This window comes from Apteryx rowi, unplaced genomic scaffold (genome assembly GCF_003343035.1).
Source record: "Apteryx rowi isolate R43461 unplaced genomic scaffold, aptRow1 scaffold_212, whole genome shotgun sequence".
Taxonomy (NCBI): Eukaryota; Metazoa; Chordata; class Aves; order Apterygiformes; family Apterygidae; genus Apteryx; species Apteryx rowi.
Window position 1 is genome coordinate 618,880 of NW_020448442.1, and position 23,495 is coordinate 642,374.

Here is a 23,495-nt window from a genome sequence, read left to right on the forward strand (position 1 = left end):
CGCGGCCCGCGGCCGCCCGGTCGGCGGGTGCCGGGCTGCAGCCGCTCTGCTCCCCCCGCTCCCCCGCGCGGGCAGCGCTTTGTTCGGCGCAGCGTTGCAGAGGGGTTTTCCCAGGCTCCTCCCTCCTTATTCATTCATGCTTTTTTTTTTTCTTCTCCCTCTCCTAACTCTCCTCCTCTCTCTCGCTCTCTTTTCCCTCTCCTCCTCTCTCCTGCCTTTGGAACTGTGCTCGCACATACCGACGTTTCAGGAGTCCCTCGGGCTCTGCGCTTGCAGCCGTCCCTCTGCCTTTTCGGTCTGTTCTGTAATCTGCAGTTTTTTTTGGGGGGGGTGAGTGGGGGTGGAATATGACCGCTGTGACTGCGGAGGGCTCGTTCTCCGTTCCCCTCTCTCTCTCTCTCTCTTTTTTTTTATTATTATTTAAATCAAGGAGGGAGCGACTTTATGCAGGTCTTGCACAGTCTTTCTGCTGCGGCTTCCATAGGGCCGTCCCTCCCCCAAAGAATCCTGCTGCCGATCAGGTGAAATAGGTAGTTTTAAAGCGTGAATGAGATGTCATTTGTGCTGCAAGGGAGCATCAGGAGGTGCTTACGGTTTGCGGATACCTGGATACGTTTCAAACCCGTGTGCTTGAAATAGCTTACCGAAATAAGTGCTCGTGTTTATTATTTGTAAGGATGTTGGCGTAACACCCGTAGTTGCCAGCAAAACGAAATAGGGGTACAGAGATGCTTGTTGCTTCAAGTAATCTGGCTGTTTCTGTACACCTCGAGTTTGTGTCTAAGAGCAGAAAATTGGAATAAGATTTTATTTCATTTCTAAATCTTTCTGGTATCTTTGCAGGTAAAGCAATATGTGTGAACAACTTGACAGCACTGCGTGCGGTGTTTTGGATTTTTTTTCTTGTTTTCCCCTTAACATGATAATATCCTAGTAAAGAACCATTAGTCGGAAAAATATTTTCCAGCCTTCCTTTGTGTCAGTCCTAGTCAGGGTCTTCTGCTGTTTGGGTCTTTTATGCAGCAACAGACAAAAGAAACATGAAAAATTAATGATTATCTTCCTCAACAGTCTGTAGACTGAAGCGGTTGTTGTAAGCAACAGTCTATTTTAAGTGGTTTTGAATTCTGCTTTTACAAAAACATTGTTGTCTGTCTTAAAAATAATCAGAACCCTGAGTTAATACTTAAATGATAAAGATTCTTCATACTTCGTATTTCCTATTTTGGTTATCCTTTGCTATGTGCTCATATCAAGGGCCACTCTACGATTTATATATGTTTAAAAAAAATTCTTCATAGTGTTGATTAAAAGAAAGCTCTTAATCTGGGCTAGTATTACTATGAATAGTAAGCAAGTAGTGGTTAGCTTTTCATTTTGTTTAGCTGGAGTAGTGGAATCACACCAGTCACTTTCTTTTTTAAGTTCTTAAGTGTAAGTGGTTGGGTATAGTTCTGAGGGAGATTTCAGTACAGGCAGATTTCAGAAGCTAAACAACATACTCCTTAAACGGGAAGTAAATCATAAGAATATTTAAAAAGTGATCAACTTTGTTCATCTTGGAAAAAATATGGAGGTTTGGGGATGCAAATTTAGGTTTGTGCCCCTTCAATAGAAAATCTGCCCATTAGGCTATTAAAAGAATTTCATCTTGCATGAGGTTTATGCATACTTAGCCTTTGCTGGCTGCTTCCTCCTGTAAATGCAGGAACTGTTGCGTGCCGATGCAGGAGCTTGCTTTGCAACAACTTGTACGTGGGTCGAGAGCTGGTGTGAATCTGTGTTGTAAATTGATATTTCAGGAGAGTCCCCTGGGAGCTCTCCTGGACTTGTTACAATTGCACACTCCCAAGTAAGGAAACTGTGGAGATGGCTGATGCTACAAACAAATTGGAGGGATGATTGCTGATGCAGCGGGTGTTTGCCCTCCCCTCCCTCCCCCATCCCCCTCTATACAAATGAAGATCTGCTATTTTAAAGCCTGATGAGACTATTTTGTTTTGGTTTTGTGTTTTGTGGGTTTTTTTGGTTTTTTGTTTGTTTTTTTTTTTTTGCACAAGACACAAATTGTTGAAAAATGTTTTCTGGCTAGAAAACAGCTGACAAATGTGGAGAAGTGTCTTAGTCTTCTCATGCCTCCTCAGTAACCCCCAAAGGAGTTTGTTCCTCATTTAATTTTCTTATAATATTGGGACATTTCACTCTGTACAGGATAGGTATAGAAGTTTTTATTGCTCATCACCAGTTCCTGTAGCAATTTTAGGATGAAAGGGAGCAGATAGATATCTTTGTTTTCCTTGTTAATGCATACATCTCCATACATCTCTAACTTCTCTCTCTCTCTCTCTTTCTCTCTTTTTTTTAGCACACGGATTAACTGACTCCTTTGACAAGTTTATGAAACTGCCAGCTCTCTGCTTGCTGTACTTTTCATTTCTGAGAGGAGAAAGGGGTATATGAAATTAGAGGAAAATGCCTCGGACAAAGCAGATACATCCCAGAAACCTGAGAGGTATGTAGCTCTCAGCTAAGAAAGAAAAGCTCTTAGGAAACTCAGTTGCAGTTTCAATTATTAAATTAATGGAATATGTACTGAAGAAGTTTGTTTTGGTCCAAAAATATTTTACAAACAAGCTTTAGGAGTAACCTGTGTGACTACTGTAATTTGGAGAGAAATAAGGGGAATCTGTTCTTATTCCTGTAGTCTATGTGCCTGACAGCACTCTGGATATCCAGCTTGCGGCAACAACCAGCATCAAACTTTGAAAATGCAAAGGAAGGCATAGTTTCCTTACCAAATACTTTGCAGCTGAAATATACAGAGAGGTGGGAAATGTGTGTAATGTAGAAGGAGCATGAAATTTGGCAGCTGATAGTTGTTTTTCATAATAGTAATCAGTTTGGCTTGCTTTTGAGGGGGTCAGACTCTTCTCCCATGCTTGCCTCCCCTCTGTGTATCATCTTTGTCACCCATGCTTCCTCAGCAATTTATGAGTTTGACCATGGTCTCCTCACTGCCCTGCCTTTACACAACTGAATTGGCTACAGAAAGGAACAAACACAGAAGCGACCTGGTCCACCAACAGGCAAGCTTGTATGTGTAGGCATTTCCTTGAACAAAATCCCAGTGTGCTTACCAGAGCTCAGGATTGGCAGATGAATGTGAGGAATCCGATCGTATGATTATTTGTTACTCTCTTGGTAGTAACAGCCCTGGAGGAATTAAATGAGGGAAAAATACAGATTAGTTCAAGAGCAGAAATAAATGCCAAGGGAGAACGTGCCTTCCCCCCGCCAGTATGTAGCTGTCATCAGTTTTTTTAACATAGATTTCACAGTTGCAGTATGTATGCATCCCTTTAGAAAATAAAAGCTATTGTAAAACTGCAAATATTGGCATAAAATTATGGGGGCAGGAACGGTATTTGATTTTGGTTTTAACTTAAAAAAAAAAAAAAGGGGGGGGCAGAAGGAGAAAAAAGAAAAGCGAGCCAGCACCCAACACACACAAACATTCGTATACTTTTCTGTGTTTCAGTTAAAGTTAAAAGGCTCTGAAGTTCTAGAGTATACAGCTGTATCAAAGACTCTGTGTGCATGGACTGTGTGCCAGTATTGCTAAGAATCTCTGTTACTGAAGACGTTCTTGCAGTGTCTCTATTCAGGAAGTGCTGAGCAGCATTGTTCAATGCAATAGTTAAGCCTCTGTCACAGATCAGGAAAGAGCAAAAGCAGTAATGGGTACCTTGGAGTGCCTTAAGTTTAGGAGCTGTCGTTTCCGCATCTTATGGAACTTGAAGTGATGAATTAGATCCTAATTCTTAATATTGCTGCTTACCAAGTTACTGATGTAGCTGATGTTATGTTTTTCAATCAAATATGAAAATGATCTAATTTTAGTGCCCTGTCTGATAACTCCTACCAAGTTCAATATAAGAATAGATAAGTCTCTTGTAAAGCTTTTTGCAATTTTGTATTCACTTAAGTAAATGCATTTAAAATAAATAATGTAATTAAATACTTAATTGTGCAAGAAATGAATTGCATTTTTATTTTTTTGCCTTGCCTAATTTTCCCAGTCATTTAGGTATTATCACCCTCCCGTAATAGCAGTTATCATCAGTTTCTATTCTTCTACAACTAATGGAATTTTGCAGTAAATTAAGATGGATTAAATATTGAGAAGGTAAATAGAGGTATAAGCTGAAGCCAGAATTTGGAACCTTTTGTTTACAGTTAAAGATGATGATAAAACTACAGAGCTGCTGCAAACTTAAACATTTTGTGAGCATATATAGCTACTATCGTGGGTTATTAGAGGTGAAGTGATTTGAAAAATCAGTTTGCTTCTCATTAGTTATGCCCTATTTCCATTTTCAGTCGAGATAATGAGGAAAACTGGATTTCAGTTCCTTTAGTCATTTTATCAGTCTCTGAGAATATTGCAGAAAATATTTGCTTAACCTCCCAATTCTTGTTGGAATTTGAAGAGGTTGAAAAGCTTCCTTAGGTCTGGTTTCTGACAGCTTATTTTCCTGTATTGAAAGTTTGGCGAATCTTAAGTTGACAGTCTTAATCATTCAAACTTTTAAAAATGTGTTGCATCTGTGGTATAATTTATGGTAATTAGTGAAGATAATGAGATCTGCAAAAAGAGTAAATGTCTGTTATCTAAGGTGAAACTCAGAGAATTGTTAAATTATATAACTCTCAGAAGATAAAGATGCAGGAGTAGGTAAACTTTATTTTTAGGATAAAAGGTATGTTTAAGTAATTTAACTTACCTTTCATACCACGTACAAAGAACACTCCATGGCCTTACCTGGCTTCTCTCTGCCTTGTTTCAACTCCTCTGCTCTCTAGCTGTCCTGTAGCAATCAACTCTCCAGTAGATTTAACTGGACTTGTCCAGAGCCCATCAATGTTTAACTTCTTAGAGCGGTCACTGTTGAACAACCCTTGACACTGTCAATTCTGCTGTGCATCAGATGAGTTACTTGGGTTGCAGTCGCAGTCCAAGTCAGCCTAGAAAATAATTAATTGAGTCCAAGAATCTAAAATGTATACATTTTTCTAAAAAATGGAAAATAAATATTTTAGTTAATTCCTGATTTCCTGAAGCATAGGAAGAAGTTTTAAAGGTTTTCATATTGTGTGTGTTTACAATAATCTACCCTTTTTTTTTTTTAGTGGTCTGGGGAAAAAAAGAGGCATTCTCTAATATATACACATAAATATAAGATCTTTGACAAAAGACCGTAAGACTCTTCTTTTTGTGACGTGACTTTATTTTACTCGTTTTGTATACTTTTGAGAGGGCTTCAGCCTTTGTCAGGTTAGTAGTGTCCCTGAAGTATGTTTCACTGAAGATCAAGTTTCTTATTTTTTTTGTGCTGAGGTCCTCTTCCCTCTCCCCCTTCTCCGTTTTCACTGTCTTTTTATAGATGAGTCAATACAGTGCTATACTAACCTGATTACAGAAGGAAAAGAACTGTATCAAGAGGAGAGGTTGTAGGAAGAATTGTTTTGCAAATAAAAACAAGAAAATAAAATTAGTTGTCCATCTGTTTTCATGGCTATGGTTTTAGTGCCTGACTGGGGCAGAATGGTGTGTTATATCTGAAGGGTATCAATGGTGCATCTACTGCACTGTGCTTGCTTCATTCACATCAGTCTTCCTTGTTTCTCATTGCAAATACATCCTTGCATGAAAAATGTTACCATGTGACCGAAGTGACTGCTTGGTCAGGAGTTTCATGCACAGTATCAAACTCAGTCTCCTGACTAACTTAACGGTTGTAGTGATCTCCAGCGGTAGGGATGAGCGGCTAGAATTTGGGAGAAGTTACAGTTTTGCAGGTCACAAAAAGCTATGCCTTGAAGGTATACAAATCCCCAAAATATTTAGTAGCTTCAAAAATAAAAGCCAAAGATACGTCTAGGAAAACACTGGTAGTAAGTTATGTAAGTTCTGCTACTGGAACAGAAGTTCATCAGCAGATATTCCTGGTGTCTTAGCCTATTGAATATTTCAGTGGAGTATCATGTTTCTGATGGAGAGCATCATCACCTGTCAGAAAATAAGCCGTGCTGTGAAAGAGGAAGACATCTGTATTCTTCCAGAGGTAGGCTGAAAACAAACAAACAAACCCCGGATCATTAGATTCTATACTAGTTCCCAGGTATCCAAAGGTTGTCTTTTCTTAACTTACTTTGTTTTTTACCTTAAGTTTTTGCTAACTCGCAAAAGACTGCTTTACATGCAGTTGCACTGTATATTTACATGGCCAACTGATACACAGATGTAACAAACATTTCACAGAAGCAGTAATGTATTCCCAGAAGTACAGTTACATTAGAGAATCATGCTTTTAGCAGGGCTGAGTGGGCTTGGTTTGTTGTCAGATGGTTGTGAGGATATAGAACGAAAAACAACTCATGTTTTTGTTTACTTAGACGTATCCAATTCCAGAGCTTAAAAATGAAAACTTATTTATTATTTGTACAGCACAATGCTCTAATTCACAAATACAAAATTATAACAAATATTTTGATCTTAATCTTTCTATAGTTAGCTTTTTATTATTTTTAAAAATACAAATTGTTGCTGCTTCTGTTTTTCCTTTTCAATCAAATATTTCCATTTGAAGCAAATGATGGGTGGGCCCATAAAGTTCAACAGCTTTGTCAATCTTTTAATACTTTGTATTTGCTAAGGAAATATGAGTATAATATGAGTAGCTTTGCTCGATAGCTTTGCTGTAATCTGAGAAGTGTGCATATGTTTGCTGGAAAGCTGGATACATTCTGGGTCTTATGATTTTCAGAAGAGTTATAGTGTCTGCTGTGTCTTAACTGTAATTTAGTAAAAGCTCTTTGAGTTGGTTTAAAATGATAATGTGCTTTCAACGCTGACGTAGGCCTCTCTACATTAAAAGCTAACAGGCTGACATTTCTTACTAATGTTTGGGCATGTATTGTATATAACTTGCAAATCAATCATTGTGCTGTGCTTTTATTCATGATTTGCATCAAATGCCTAAAAACCTCCCTAAGATTTCACAGAACTCACATTTGTGACTTGTACTTGTTCAGTTTAAAAGAAGGGTGCAAGGATAACATTTGACTTTTGGGTCTTAGTATTGTTATTAGTAAAAATATTGCAGAGAAGGCTCAGATATGTATCTTGCTCAAATTTCTGGAGCATGTGTGCGGCAAAGGAACAGGGAGTCTCAGCTCTGACTCAGTGACTTTATTATAGAAATATCCATTGATTTGGCAGCAGTTCCTGTTTCTGTAGATCAGACTATTTTTTGTAATTGCTTGTAGAAACTACACTTAAGAACAAAACCTCTCTTCATGAAGTCGGAGAGAACGCATGGTTCTGTTGGTATATCACTAGCCTGAGTACCAGAAGATCGGCATGTAATGTGTAGACCACGTCTCTTGTAGACTATAGAAGTAGTCAGTCCATACCTCATGTTTCTCATCAGCGATGGTAATGTTTCTTTATCCCATCTTTTCTGTCTTGCCTGTTTAGACTGTAAGATCTTTATAGCTGATAACTGCTTCTTAATATGTGAATGTCCAACATCTTACCCATTAGAGATTATCTTGGCCACAACTTTTAAATGCTATTGTAACAACGTGTATACGTTATAGTGCATGTAATAATGTTTCCACATGAAAAAATGTCTAAAATATTCTGCAGTGTTAGGCTGGATTTAAAACTGTAATTTGTTACCACTTCTCTTCACCTAACCTGTCCCTGATTCCCTATTATGTGCCCRTAAATTTGATCATGTATGTGCTTTCAACAGAGAGTCTAGTCCTATTCACTGTACAGTATGGTTGGATCACAGGTGATGGAAAAATGCTGGCCGTCAGTGGGTTGCAAGAGAGGATGGTAGGAGGGATAAGGCTGTTTAATATTGCCCTGAAAGAACTGTATTTCATTCCTGCTTCTGCCTCAGTTTCTTGAGTGAGACTGAGCAAGTCTGTTAAGCCAGACTATTTGCGGCATGCCACTAATTGTGTGTTCCTCGTTTTTCCCCAAGTTGAGACACTCAGGCAAAAAAGCTGAGTTTTTGCAACTGCAGGTGGTCCGCTATGGGTACAATTTGGATGCAGAATACCCCCAAAATGCTAAGTACTTTGAAAAAACAAGGTCTAGGTGGCTCAAGGTTTGAGGACCAAAGATTAGCCAACACTTTTGGCAAATCTTTTAATCTCTCTATGCCTCTGTTTCCTGCCTGTAAATTGGAGATACCAGTACCACCTAAGCTAAGCTTCTAAGGGTTCAGAAGATAAAGTTGTTAGTGTTGTGAAGTGGTCAGACACTGCTGTGGCCAAATAACGGAAAAGGTGATGAAGAAACTGGTAGTCTTGTATTTGGTTCAGGGTGTGCTGCAAATACGGCCTGGAGCCAAGCAGTAAGTACAGTGCATTTTGCGCACTGAATGAGTTTGTGTAAACAACCTTAATTTTGGCATTCTCTAACTTCTCAGTGCTTCACTTCACAATCTTAAGATTTAAAAGGTGTTCTTAAATGTTACTTCCTAGCTTTTAAATAGCAAACAGAAAAAACAAGAATTTCTTATCATATTGAACCACAGTGCTTCTTATATGAGTCATCAACGTGTTGGTACCTCAAACTGCAACATGGGCTTTTACTGCGTGAGCCATGTAACGTGCTGACATACCCTGCATGGACCAGACATTAGAGAGTGGAGAAACAAATCCCATCAGTGAGCTTTGCAGCACTTGCTCCTGCTGTTGAAAGCTGTTAATGTCTTAGGAGAGAATATCTTACAGGTTTTAAACATTTGTGCCGTTTTCTGTAATATCCTGGTTTTTGTGTGTGGTGTAATCTTGCAGAGTTTCAAGCTGGTGCTGAGAAAGGCTCGGCAGTGAGGGGTGAATAATCAGTGCAGGAAAAATCTTGAGAGGAGTATCTTTAATTTCACAGTTTCACAATTGGTTTCAAGATCAGTTCAAGCCATTGCTGCAGGCGGAAGTGGTCCTTCCCTCAGTCCTTTGTTCCCCACTTCGTGTTGCTCCCCCTGCTTGTGCTACCATCCGTGTGTTACCTAGCCCTGCAGTGGAAGAAATAGTTTTAGTCAGAATGAATTGGGCTAATTCGAAGGCGGGGCGGGGAGGTAAGTTTTAATCTGGGTCAGTTCCCCTCCCCAGTACACCACGGTGCTGCAGGAGTGGGTGGCAGCGGCAGTGATGGACTGGGAGGGACAGCACAAAGGCAGCGATAACTAACTGCTTGTAGTTTTTCGGTCAGGGTCAGTTTTGTCATTTGACCTCACAAACGTTTGTGCTGCTGCGAAAGGTAAGGAGATGGAAATAAGGAGCCTGGAGCAGGTAGAATTGCAGGATTGCCTTTTTTCAGTGCCTGTGCTAATATATGCCAGCTTGAACTCATTGTGAAACTATGCTGGAAACCTCTATTTGCCATGTAGAAGCAGCAGGCTTTTTTGAGCTTCTTAAATTGTCCAAAGGCAGGTATATAATTTATAAGGATAGTGAATGTTCTGTTCCTTATTTCTTGTTTACTTGTTTTTCCTCTCTGTACTCCCTTCTATTGACAAATTTCAAAAGTGGGAAATATTGGAGGTTCTTAATGAATGGCTTTAAGAACCTTAGTACAAGCAAGTAAGCAAGCAAGGAAGCTATTCAACTTTTCATATTTCTTTACGTTAATTAAGGGGGGGGGAGAAATTTGGCATAGAAAGTTTCAYTCAGAATGGACAAAGTTTGGCTAAGATTTAAGCAATTAAAAAGAGGTCCTAAGAAACTAACTGATTGCAGCTGACACTCTCAGCTTTGAATATGTATTTATAGATGTCTGCATATGCATGCTAAATATTAGAAAAAGAAAATGGGGATGCAAAGAGAATCTGCTGGATACATACAGTGGCGGAAGTAGGTGCTTTCAGAGAGAGTTGAAATAATTTGAAGGAGAAAGATAAGAGCGGTATTCCAGGTAACCAGATTGCAAAGAAATATCTACAAGAATGACTGTTGATTAAAAAGAATGGAGGAAGGAGTTTGGTTTTGGTCTCTTGACGGTAGAGAAGAACAGATCCGTTGATTTCTATGTAACAGAAATCATTAAAATTGCAGTTAGAATCAGGCTTAAACTAGAAGGAATTAGTGAAGGATAAGGTTAAAACAAATTGAATGCCTACAGACACAAAAAAGCAGAAGTAAACTGGGACCTGAAGGGTTGTATAAACCAGTTTGATTTCTGTGAGAATAAAGTGAAGTGGAAACTACACGGATATATAATTTTGTCTCACCTTCACATCCTGTGTCTTCCGTATTGTTAATTGAATATGCAAGTAAAAAATGCTGTAGAATTTGTGGTGTTGCTGATGCATGAACTCCAAGGTGTTAGGAAGTCCATAAAAATAAGTTGTAGTTGTGAAAAGAGAAACGAAAACTAAGATTTCAGGAGAAGCTCTTTCAAGTGTTTCTATTAAAACAGATAGTTGACTCTGGGATGAAACTGAGTTAAGTTATTTGAGCCCAGGAATAATTATATTTTATGAGAATCAGGCTTTCATATGAGCGTTTAGAAGAATATGACCTTTTTTGAGTTTTTTATTTATTTTTTTTAAATCCTTGCAACTCTGAATTGATTTTGGTTTGCAGTGAGTGTATGTGTAAGATAACCATTTTAATGTCCTGGGTGGGGGGATGGAATTCTGTTTAAATAAATAAATAGATGAATAACAGCCACTTCTAATGTGTAACCATCAGAAGTTACCATGTAAATAACAAACTAGTGGATAGACTAAAATAGCTTAGGTGAGAGAGCCTCCTCACACTTTTGTGATCATCTGTGTCTTAAATGTTTGTTATGAAAAACAGCTAAGGTTTATAGTCTCACGTTTTCCTTAATTACCTTTTTCCTGTTTTAGAAAACTCAGATTTCTTTGTTTACAGTCATGTCAGGATTTTCAAACTTTGCTTGTATTGGTCCACCAGACTTTGCAGTTGTGTGCTTTATAATTGCACAGATCTTCTGTTATACCTAGCCCAGTAAGTTTTCCAAGAGCATCGTTACCATTAAAAAAGCTTGTTGCAGTGAATTCCCTTTAAGAAAAAAGTATAAATGAATTTGGAGTATACTGTTGTTTCTTTCAAATTGTGCATTATATCTATATTATGATGTTTGAAAGGGATTTTGCATTAAGTACTCGCCTACTGCCTCGGACAAGTATCCTAGGACTCTAGGAAGGAGTCCTTGCCCGTGACAGAGTTGGCAGATGTGCGGTGCCCCCTCAGTGGCGTACAGGTAGCTCAAATGTCTGCACATCAGTGAGTAGCGTCCGTTTGCCGTAATGCTTTACACAATTGCCGAAGAGGTGAAAACCATTTTGTTCTAACCATGGTCAATCTTTATCACCAAAACAGTCTCTTTATAGTCTAACTATGGACTCAAGAAGCCTAGGAAAAGACTAGTTTTCTGATGGTTTTTTGTTTCTTTTAAGTCCAGTAGTTATTCCTTTTCAGTGCAGAAGCATGTACTTTGAGTTTCTTATGTTCAAACAGTTTGATTTCAAACTTCAAAATACTGTAAATGTTTATGCTGGAAAACATAAAGGAGAATTTCTAGATCTWCACATTTTCAAGGAGCTAGTTATGCAAATATGTATTTCCTAGACTTGTTCATTCAGATGTATGTTGGACTTCTATAGCAAAAATTCCAGTTCAGTAATGGCTTATGTGTTTATAAAGAGAGAAATACAGGCTCTCTGCTCCAGTTGGAAATGTAAGATTTTCCTTTCTATGCTAAAACAGATGAGTAAACTGAACTTTAAATTTCCAAATAAGATGAGCTGAGCAGAGTGCAGTCTTTCCCTCCACTTGCTTAAATCTATTGTAACTCAGAATATTTACATTAAGAAGCAGAAGGGGGGGAAAAGGGCTCGGCAGATGTTTGGAGTCTTCTGTGACGCATTTTTTGGGGAAGTGGGGAAGCTCTGGTTTGGTAGGCTAGGCAGCACTGTTTGTTTTATATAAATACTTTTAAAATATCCTTAAAGCTTCCTTCAGAATGAGATTGCTCAGAGAATATGCTGACTTTGCAATTCCCTTATGACCTTTGGTGGTAGACTRAAAAAGAAATGTGTCTGTAATGATCCGCAGGCTGCAAAAAGTGAAATGAGGGTTTTTGTTACAGCAAAGTTGAAGTCTGTGTACTTGAAAGCTTCACTTTTGACTTAAGATTTTGTTGATACTATTACAATTGGTTCTGGTTAATGTAGTAAACTGGATTTAACATCCTTAATTACCAGCAGAAGCAATGAGTAGAAAATGCGTGTTAAATAGGACTGTATGTTCATATGTTAAAATACCTGGTGAACTTCCTTTCCCCCTGCTGAATTCTTGTATGTTTAAAAGATAAGATCATTCTAAGCCCCCTTCATAAGTCCTGGGGCAGACCTTGTGGGCTGAAATAGCAAAAGGTTTGGAAAGAGATGCAGAGAGGAAAAGCAGTGGTGCAGTAGGATCCTGTGGTATAATGTAGCTACAAAACAACTGTGTGTGTGTTCCTAGTTACCTATGAAATATGTGGCTTAAGTCCTGCCAGAAGTGGTAGTCATGGAATATCCAGAACACACCGCATGATTTCCTCTGATACTTGGCCTAATTTTTGGGGTGGAAAGTGGCRTAAGTTAATGTTGAACAGTATTGTTTTTAACAACTGAGCTCTGTTAAATCATATGGGAGATCATATGCTTATTCTTTACCCTAAAGATTGCAGTGCAGACACGATGTGGAGCCAGGAAAAAAATGTGTTTAGAAATGGCACTTAAAATGTAACTTCTGTGGTGGCTTGGCTATTCCTCTCCCTACACAGAGTCACTAGCAGTTGTGCCTGTTGAAGAGGAATACACATCTGTTGCATAGCAGAGGTACAAGTTTCTCCCTTCTCCTTTTGAACCTTTCTCCCTTCTTCAAGATTTCTTATAGAAAGGAGTATTGATGTCTCAGGTCTGTCAAGAAAACACAATGGTGTACGCATTAATAGTTTTTAAAATATTTTACTTCATAATTTTTATTAACAAAGTATGTTGTATTTAGCCAAGCTAAATGTGTATGTTGTAATAGTTTGTGTTGAATTTTAGAAGAGGATTGCCTCCTTCAGTATAAAGACAATGCTTTTGTGGCAAAGAGGCAGATTAAGAACTACAAAAATATTAGGTTTTATTACAGGGCTAGTTTAATAATTTTCAAATAAATCTTTGTGTGGTGTACACAATGGGCTTGGTGAATTTGTTTCAAGTACTACAGGTATTTGTGAGGGGAGTGGGAGAGTACCCTTTTTCACGATACTGCTTTACAAAGCATTTTGTTGATCTTTTTTCCCTGGGTGTTTTTCCTTCCTTTTAAAAAAAGTATATTTCTGAGCCAATAAAATCTCACATTTATTTTAGAACACTGAGTATGTATGTTATGGACACATATGTGGACACATGTACATTTCAAAACAGTGTTTTCTTTATATGCTTTTGCCTTTTCTCTCAAATTCTGGAGCTATAACCTGAAACAGTGATGTAACTCATGGAGATATGAGGTATTACTGTTCTGGGTATGGTATAATTTTACTTCTGTCAGACTTATGAAATACCGTTTATCTTAAGTACCTCTTAAATGAAATTTCCTATTAGAATTGCTGTTGAATCTGCCTATCGTTCTTAAGAGCCCTGATCACAGACAAGAAATCTATTGCTGTTAATGGTAGAAAGGAAGAGTGTAGTTTTTGTTGTTTGGCTGCTAAATGCAGATCTCCTTTGCTGTTCAAATGGTGAGTCTTCTCTCTTTTAGGGTCATTAAGTAAGCTAGTCATTAGGTTTTCTCAGAAGCTCTACAGTCTGTCTAACAGTTTATGGTTTTCTGAAGCTTTCAGGTGTCTTGACTCTGCATATGCAAGAATACTGTAAAGATAAACTGTGAAACTTTTTAATGAAGCAAGCTGGAATCTCCTGCTCGTGGCCTTTGCCTGAGGGATCTTGTATCTCAGAATGAAAGGGCACTAGCAGACAGATCAGGGCATGTCTCAGTGTTCATGGGAAGTTTTCACAGACATCAAGGCAGGATATGGCCTATACACAGAACTGGTTTTAATTATTAATATTTTTTCCAGTATCTTGCGGCTGAATTCTGTCATGGCTTTTAAAAAAAGAATAGCACATTCCTTTTCAAGACTGTCATTTTAGCCTTTTTTTCTTTTTCTTTTTTTATTTTTGCAGGTGGTATTTTTGTATTTTTCTTTCTCCTCAGTGCTTTTTCTCTTCTGTGATTCTTTTTCCCAGAGTGACTTCAAATTCTCACTATCTACGGATATTACTTCTATTCTTTTACCATTCTACCTGCTAGTGCAAATATTACCAATAGTCTAATGGATATTTAAGAAACAGGAAAATTCATTGTGTCTTTTTATTCCTCCCTGCTATTTCCTCCTGCTCTTCAGTCTCCCAAATCTTTGATATTGCTAGCATTTTGTATGTTTTGTATCTACAACTTTGTTCTGGAAGTAATCCTAAGTATTTCTACTGAATTGACTCTGACCTTACATGATGAAGCTTTTAAAACAAATACAATTAACAAAATATGTCCCTCAGGAATAATATCTTTGAGACAGAAAATTGCCTATAGAGACATGGTGTATTAAGAACTGAGGTTCAGAGCTTTGAAGACTGTGATATGAGTCTGTAACGTTACATGTAACATATCTGAAAACTGGACCCATTATTTTAGGTAGTGTTTCTACAAACAGTCTCTTCAAGATAGAAGAGTAAGTGTGTGCATGTGGTTGCATTTCTAGCATGTCTGTGCAAACACAGGACTGTTTGGAGTGCAAGTTAAAGTTAGCGAATATTGAAATAATTTTTCCAACTTCTACAATAATTTTTGTACATGTTTGTTTTCCTGTTGTTGTAAAAGCTCTTAATTCCCCGTTCTGTAGAAAATTCACATTCTAAGAGCTTTCCTTTTGCGTGATCAGCCTCTGTGCTTCAATCAAATGCTGACCAGATTTGTGTAACAGACATCCTGTTTTGTTTTCTTCAACTGTCAGAGAACTTCATAAAAGAAAGGTAGCGCATGATGAGCAGACCTGTGGGCCCCACATACCTCGCCGCTTCATTTTCTGTGTATGTTTGTGGCATGGAAGGCAAAAGATAGGTTGAACATGTTTTGATCCTTTCTAGTGCACCTTAGTGTGCCTCCTGCAGTGGGACAGTGAGAGCTTATAAATGCAGCTTGTCCACTTCTGAGTCTGCATTTGGCTGGGAAATCCCGCTCTGCACAGCATGACCAGTGGTAACCGTAACTCACTGACGTTGGCTTTCTGTAGTCGGATATGTTAACTGTAACAAGCTATTTAAGAATCCTTAGATACAGGGTGGAGTCTGAATGTTTGTCTTATCGGTAGAAAATAACAGCTTGAAAAGGGTGTAGTGGCCAGTGTTTTTCAGAGCTGAAAGTTTCTGTCTAACTGCTTATTTCTGTTACGACATTCAGACCCTTGAAATGCTTTAAAACTTCCTAATGTAAGGAAAAGGGACAGGGAAGAAAAAGCCTGTTTTCAAGCTCACAGAAAGGGTTAACGTAGATGCAGAGTCACCTACTTGTTATCTGCAAGTTAATTTGAATCCTGTGTTTCTAGTAAACACTGATGTAAAACATCTCTCTTGAGCCAATATTATAACTAATCATTTTTTTTCTCCATGAGGCTTTAGAAACACAGTTTTGGCAACAGTAACTAAGACAAAATTTTACTGGAGAACCCCCAGTAAATGGAAGGAAAGCTGGTAATYATTTTTAATTAATAGATCTGCATTCTGTTATTTAAATGTTTATATACTGAAGAACTGTGCACTTAAGTATGCAGTTTGACTTTTGCAGGATTTGAGGCATGGGGAATGGAGATAATCTTTCAAATGCTAAAGACTGGGGGTGTGAGGGGGGGAAAAATGCACAGGAGATGATTCTTCCCCCCCCCCCCCCCCAAAATCTTGTAAAGAGATATCTGTATGGCTGACATTTGCACTTAATGGTAGAATTTTGGAGTTCCTTAATCAGATATGAGTAAAGAAAATAGTTTCTTTTGCAACTTCTGCTTAGCCTGGAAGAGGTTTAAATTATAGTTTAACTAAAGTGTGAAGTTAAGGCTTTTGTTAATGTGCTAAATGCCTCCTTCTCCTTATTGTGTCAAAGACAAAGAAAGAATTGAGCAGAAGTTTCTGAGATTTTTCAGGATTAGTTTAGGAATTGTTAACTTCTGACGGCATCTGCTCATTTAAATCTACATTTCCATTGCAATATTTGCTTCATATATGTAGCAGAATAGTTGCTATTTTTTATATGTTCATAATGTTTTATTCTTTCTTGTAATAGTAATGATTCTAATAGTGGCTGTTAGGTACCATAATATAGTGGTTTACTTTGTTGTTTCASTTATGTTACAAAATCGAGACTTTTGACCTAAAGAGTATCTACATCTTTCTGGGTTGCAGATCCTGGCTGCAACCTGGCTGGTGAGAAACTGACTGATTCAACAGAAAGGTTGGCCTGCCACGTAAGCACGCAATAAAAAATGAGCATCTGACAGCTCTGTGGCTTAAACCAGTGGATCTGACATAAGCGTATGGAAAATTCATGCAACAGGGATACTGTATCAAAACAAATCTGCAGAGTGGCAAACCCAAATCCTTTCCCTCCCCTCCTCTCTCCTTTGCTTCCCATGACACTTTATTTCTACACTGTTTGCTTCTCATCTGTGGCATTTTAAATGGTTACTCTTTAAAAAGAACAGCACACAAATATTGAACAGTTGCTCAAAGAATTTTTAGGTAAAATGAATAGACTTTGAAAGAGAATATTCAAGTGGAGATGCCATCAAGAAGGTGAGGAGCTTTTGAAAAGCCATACCTCCTCTTCCATTTAATGTGACTGTCCAAAAGGAGAGAGAACATATAGCACTTAGATATTTGAAAGAGTTCATGCATAGAATAATTTGAGTTTGTTTTCCTTCTGAGTGTGTGTCCTAACTTACATGTATAGCCATCCAAAGGAAATTTAATTTTCTGTCTGTGCCATCAGATTATACTCTCCCTCCCTCCCCCGCTCCTGACCCCCAGTATATTTTTGCTGTATTGGTTTTGATATGCTTTAAAAGACTTTGAATTAGTCTTCTACCTGGGCTTATAGAATGAAGACTTCTGTTTACACATGTTGTTTTTGGTGAACTGGCAGTGGTTTGGGGAACTGTGAAGGGATAGAAATAAACAATTACTTTTTTTTCTTGCAAGCAAATCTATAATCATGCCAACTTATTTTGTTTCACAAATGTTTACTTTTTTATTCTCCCCTCCTGCATCAACTGCTTTTAAAATTGTTATACCTAAGCAGTACCAAAAATAAGTAATTCATGATTGTCAGTCTTTCTGCATATGTAATATCCAGACAACTCAGTGCTCCTTGTTTGACTGTTACATTAGCCTTGAAGTACCATTCGTGCAGCCGGCTTTCTGCTACCTCTGCTGAGAAGAAGACTGAAGAAAATAACTAGAACTGACTTCAGCATTCACCCTGTCATTTTTCTCTATCATCCTTGAGCTAGTCCAAAATCAAAACAATTAAATAGTAACATTTTTCATTGTCGCCTAGGGCTTCCATATTTTTTATTGTGCTTCTTTCAATATACTTTTCAAAATAAGGTATTATTGTTACACCTACTGCACAGTCAAGAAACTGAGACACAGGAGGAGTAAGAGATTAACAGCAGTGTTTAGACATCTAGTATCTATGAAAGTCAGGAAGTCATGTGTCTGAAGGTCTTGTTGGATCCAGGCCCTGGAGTGGTCATTTAGGGTCATGCTGGCAAATGAAGCCAGGTCTTTCCTGGCTATCCCAGACAGCAGTTTCGACTGCTGACCCGTTGTTTTTCAGCAGAGTCCTTTTCTAACGTTTTTCTGGGCTGTGTGGCTCTCCACCTGATCTCTTCTCTTCCCCTGCCCCTGCGCCAACATTGTGTGCTTCTGCCTAGCTCTACTGTGGGTAGGTTAGTGTATTAATGTACCGAGGAGCCTGTTGCCTTGCTGGGTAAGCATGGAACAGGATTACGTGACAAGCATTAGAAATTCCAAGAGTTGTTCAGTGTGCTCTTCCTTCTTATGATTTTGGGTTTTTGTTGTCTTTGATTTTAAGGAGGCTCTTCATGGTGAATGAATTATTGAAATGATGTGCCTTAAGATACAGTTACACTGAAAGGTAATTAACAGCTGGATGTTTCACCAGTGAGAATTAATTCCCTCCAGTAGTGCCTGAGTCCTACCCTGTGTCCCCACAACTACATTTGTGTGTTTTCAGTTTAGCTAGGCAGTTGCCATGAATACGGCCAAGATGTCTCTGAGTTTATAGATCTTTATGTATGACAAGCCTATACACTGGACTGGGGTTTGGACTATAAATTTAAACTAGCCTAGAAGGGTCAGGGGAGCCTGGCCCATTTTATGGACAAAACATTGATTTCTGAGCTGGCTGCCGCATCCCTGAAGCAATTGACTTCATGCCTGGGGACCTGCACTAGCCTAGCCTAGAAGCAACAAAAACATGAATTACATGGATTAGATCCTCKTGGTAAGATGAAGGGAATAGACTTCTGACTCTCTAAAGGTGGGAAAAGTTATTCTCCATCACTGTGACAGTCTTTGTGCTAAGGAATTTGGTAATTCTCACTGTTACTGTGCTTAGGAACTCCATGAAGTGGAAGTTGTTGTGAGAGTATTCTTTGTGTGCCCATGTGAAAAAAATGTGTGTTGTAAATAAATTTAAAAATGCCCATTTTGCTCCTCTTGCTTCATATGTCAATCCCAATGTGGGAACCGCATATATGCTTATTTAGCATTTTTGTGTTGCACAGGGCCAATGATGATGCAGTGTGGGTGAATAAGCCATGCTATAGCTTTTTGTATCATATGACTGCCCAGCTACGTGCAAGCCATACAGGAGTCTGCTAATGGGTAGAGGGAGGGGGGCTGTAGCTCTGAGTGCATTATTCCTTTTCTCCCCAGTAAAACTGCCTGATATACCTATTACTTTGCTCATTTTGGTCTTCTTATGAAGTACACTAAAGAATCAGTATATTAACAGCACAGATTTTAAGTAAAAAGTCCATTGGAAAAAAGCTCCTTTTTTTTCAGAGATGAATCCAACCGCCCCCACCCCCCAGTTTTTCTCTCTTTAGAAACTAGACTCAGAAATTGTTACAGTAATGCTTTTCCAAGTCAAATTATTTGTTTCATTCCTTCTTTATTAACTGCGCTCCTGTGATGGTGAGGAAGTAAAGCAATGCTCTGAAGCTCATCCTATACAAAGCCTTGATACAGTACCAAAAAGTACTAGGTTGCAGTTAAGTGGATAAACATACCCAGCAAGGAAAGCTTTGTCCATATCTGTCTGTATCTTATATTAATGTTAAAGCATGCAGCTGAAAGGATGAGGTGCATAAACATTTTGGCTGCGTCGTCTTCGCTGTTTCTGWTTATCCTGTTCCATTCATACTTAATGCCCATGGAAACAGTTTTGTATGTACTTCCTTAGAGGTGATTTTACTTGCACTTTATCAAGAAAAATGATATACAGAGTGTCTTACCTTTTAAAAATTGGATTTGAAGAACATATTTGGTAACTAAGTCAAGAATTTGGAAATTAGAAAAGCAGATCTGTGACCTTTTTCATTCAGTATTGATTCATTTTATGCATGCTTCCATCCAGTATTTTAGTGAGGCTTTTACTTTGCACAGAGGAGAAGCATGCACTTCTGTCAAGAGCATAATTCCTAGCTATTTTCAGCASGTGCTTAAACACTTTTGTAAATTACAACTTATAATTGAACAATTCACSCTCGACCCCCTGTATGCAAATCCATAGTGGAGGACACAATAACCGGTCTGAGCRTGTAATAAATGATACTTTTTCAGTGTGGAATTCCCACTGGGAGGCCAGGGCCTTAAAATACCAAATGTTTCCACAAACAATTCCTGTACACTGTGTGGCGAGTAATACAGCTACAGCGAAGGAGAGAGCTGCTGCTGACAGTTTCCCAAGTGAATGCTGGAGTCCAAGCTGAGCTGGTTTACATATAATCTTTGGTGTTGGTCATAGGCTCTTACCAGAAATTCAGATGTTTTTGAATCATGGGTAAGATTCATGCTACAAATTGATAGTCGCTGCAGGCTGAAAGGGTTTTTTTGTGTAACATGGATGATACAATGTCTTCCAGGTAATGACCTCAAAATATTTTACGGAATGCAAATGAGCAAGTTAAGGCATGTAAACAAAAGTCGTTAGACTCCTTTTCAAAGTAAGCATGTGTGAATTACTTGCTATTTGAAATGTGTGACTTGATTTATAGAAATATTTTTTTTATCATTGGCTTCCTGTTCAGTGGAGTGTTCCAATAAATAAATAATTAAAAGAAAAAACTCRAAACACTTCCGATAAATGAAAGGAAAATCTGAAATGGGAAAGGTGAGGGGAATAAAGGGACTTTACAGGACAGACAACAGTCGTTCTAAAATCTTGTATGGAGCAAACTAAAATACTTCATTTTTAGAAAGGTTTTGGTACAACAGAAGTTTGAGTGGCTGCTAATGTGAAATATGAAGTTCACCATAAAAGTTAGTAAACTTATGAGTTCGAATATTTGTCAGTGTTCCTATCTAGTATTAGTACAGGTGCGTTTATGCAGCAACAATAGCCTTAATTTTTTTCCTGCTGCTGCCATACAGTAGATACTGAGCCATAATGTGTTCATCATGATTATAAAGTGAACAGTTGTTGTGATTATATTCCAGAAAAGCTGACAGGTTTGTTTCTGCTTTGCTGAGACTTGTGCTGCAGAAGAATTATTTGAGACCTATGACTACAGGTATATGTCTTAATGTCATCATGAGACAAGAAGAGGTGTAGCTGGGGAAATCGGGTGGGGGTGGGAGGACCCTTTTGGATAGTGCTTTCTATGGAAAGATCCTGGTCAAATGACTGCTGAGGTTCTTGTCAAAGCACACTCTCTTTGAACTAAATCTCTCTAGAAACAGGCATGTGACATAGTGAACCTGCTCATAAAGACTGTTTCTACCAACTCTTAAGTTTTCTCATTGCTCAGAATAGTGGAGGCAGCTGTTCTCATTCACCTGACTCATCTACTCATTTGCTAGGGAAAAAAGTTCATTAGAGTGTGCTTTCTCTTGACTGTTTTCATCAGTATCTTTCTTTATGTCAGGTTTCATGTGTAATACATAATTTCAAACAGTATGTGGGATAATAGTAGTCCTTGAGGACTTCCAGGATTTTTTTTGTCTTGATTTTGATACAATTGAGTCTCCTCCTAAAAGTGACTGAACAACTACTGCAGACCTGTCAGCACTATCCATTGACACTCCAGGAAGTGTCAGTGGTCCAGAGTCCACTGAAGTCTGATATTTCTGAAGTAACAAATCCAGTTTAAAACTRACGTCAGACATTACTTACACCAGCACCTATTATAGTCCAATGTGCCCATGAGGAGTGGTATGTTTCACTCTATGTACGGGTTTGCAAACAGTCTGTAAGCTGTTTTTAAAAAAAAAATAAAAAAAAATCTGAACTCCTTCTAAGCTTATGGCCAGCTATTTTTTTGTGGAGTGTTTAGACTGTTGTCATAGACTGTGGAATGAATTGAATGCTTCTTCTGTATTATTAAGCTTTTACTTATGATCAATTCTTTGCTCATCTCAACTTCTGCAGAGGTCAGCTTCTGAGGAAAGGGTGATGCTTCCACCAAATTCTCTGCTTCTTTGGGAACACAGGAAAAGGAAAACTTGTATTTTTTTCTAAATGCTRTATGTGCTTGTGTTTGTTTGCCCATGTTTCCTGCCAGTGACTACTCTTGTGTGTATTTCTGATTGTATGAGAATATAGCCTGAATTTGAAGTGAAACATCTGCTTCAACATCTTGTTGACTTGAGAACTCTGGTTCTTTATTCCTGACTGTAGGATTCCATTTGCTACTTTTCCTAGTTTGGATATGATTTCTAAACATTACTGGAATTTTAGTGTAATAGTCTCCATGAAACATCAGGTTGCCATTTTTAAGAGACGCATTTGAGGGGTCTTTGTTTGTTTGTTTGTTTGTTTTGGATTTGCTTTTTAACCAGTGGCTCATCTAGGCTCAAGAATACAAATAATAGACTCTCTCAGTGCAGCTGCTGGGGCAGATGCACTGGTGGCAATGTTGGGGATGGTCAGGTAGCTTCAAGCCTTTGATCACTGTGGAAGTTAATACATTCTGTTTAATCCTGGTAAAAACTGTTGGAAGTTTGTGTGTACTGGCATTACCTTCCTTCAGTGATGATGCTGATAGGAATTTCTTTGTTTTTAAGGCAAGCATAGTATTGAAACAGGAGCATTTTCTCTTGGGGCACTGGAATTGGGTGTCTTATGTTATTTCTGAATACACACCTATACTCCTATACTTGTAATAGTCTCTGGAATTTCTAGTTTTCTGCGAACAGCTTTATTATTAGATATTTGCTTTCTGAACTCTTCAGCTAGGTTATGATAAATATCACGATGGTATTGAGGATGCACCTAGCAGCAAGACAGTCCAGGTCATATGAATATTTTGCAGGGAGAGGAAGGCCGGGCAGAGAATAGGAGCACAGCAAGGCGTTATGAAGGAATCGGGATTGTATAACTCACTTATCTGTATGGGAAATGTCTATTTCTATGTATAAATGAAACTTTCTTAGATCTTCTTTCCACAAACTTGATTTTTATATTTGCCTGAAGTAAAGATAGCAGAGAGAGATGGAACATTACCAGAGACTGGGGAGCAGATTCTCACAGGAGTGTAGATAATGCTATTCTGGAGAAAATTATTTTTTAAATTATTGGTGTGATTGAATAGCTCTGAAAATATGAAGAAGAAAGTGTAAGAACAAGGATAGATGTTTGATGCAAAAACCAAACAAAATTGGATCCAGATGGGGGAAGTGGGATCTATGCTCTTTAGCTACAGAAAGGCTCTCCTGTGTTTATCCCTCTGTTTCCCATTAATTTCAGCACAATGTGAGGAGCTCTATGCTGCATTTATATATTGGAACTGAGAGTAAGAAAGTGGTAATGAGTCTGCTGTCTGTGTGTTGTACTTTCTTTAACTGATAGCTTCATCTCTGTGCTGCCCTGCCGAACAGGACAGAATATATCCTTTGTCCTTATTCAGCATTAGCAGAACCAACAGTGATGCATGCAACTGGCAAAGACTTAAAAACAACAAAGTCCCCATTCATTGTTGAAAAGTAGTTTGTTTTAGCTGTGTACATGGTGTCTCTGTTACATAAGCCATTTGTGGTATAATTCAGGACATTGCACAGAATAATATTGGGCATGGATATTCATCTGTTGTAATAGATATTGAGGAGGAA

The 23,495-nt window shown here is 38.3% G+C and overlaps 1 protein-coding gene across 11 annotated transcripts in view; it reads left to right on the plus strand.

The window, feature by feature from the left end:
- HIVEP1 (human immunodeficiency virus type I enhancer binding protein 1) overlaps nucleotides 1-23,495 on the plus strand; it is a 150,805-nt gene that overhangs the window by 2,050 nt on the left and 125,260 nt on the right. For 7 of the 11 annotated variants that reach the window (XM_026064254.1, XM_026064253.1, XM_026064255.1 and 4 more), the window contains exon 2: nucleotides 2,366-2,512. In XM_026064254.1, coding sequence (XP_025920039.1) covers nucleotides 2,473-2,512 — 40 coding nt within the window. In that variant the 5' untranslated portion in view covers nucleotides 2,366-2,472. Of the gene's footprint in view, nucleotides 1-115; nucleotides 296-341; nucleotides 531-599; nucleotides 1,094-2,365; nucleotides 2,513-23,495 lie in introns of those variants that run through there. The other 4 variants (XM_026064246.1, XM_026064248.1, XM_026064250.1 and 1 more) reach the window with 4 other exon arrangements.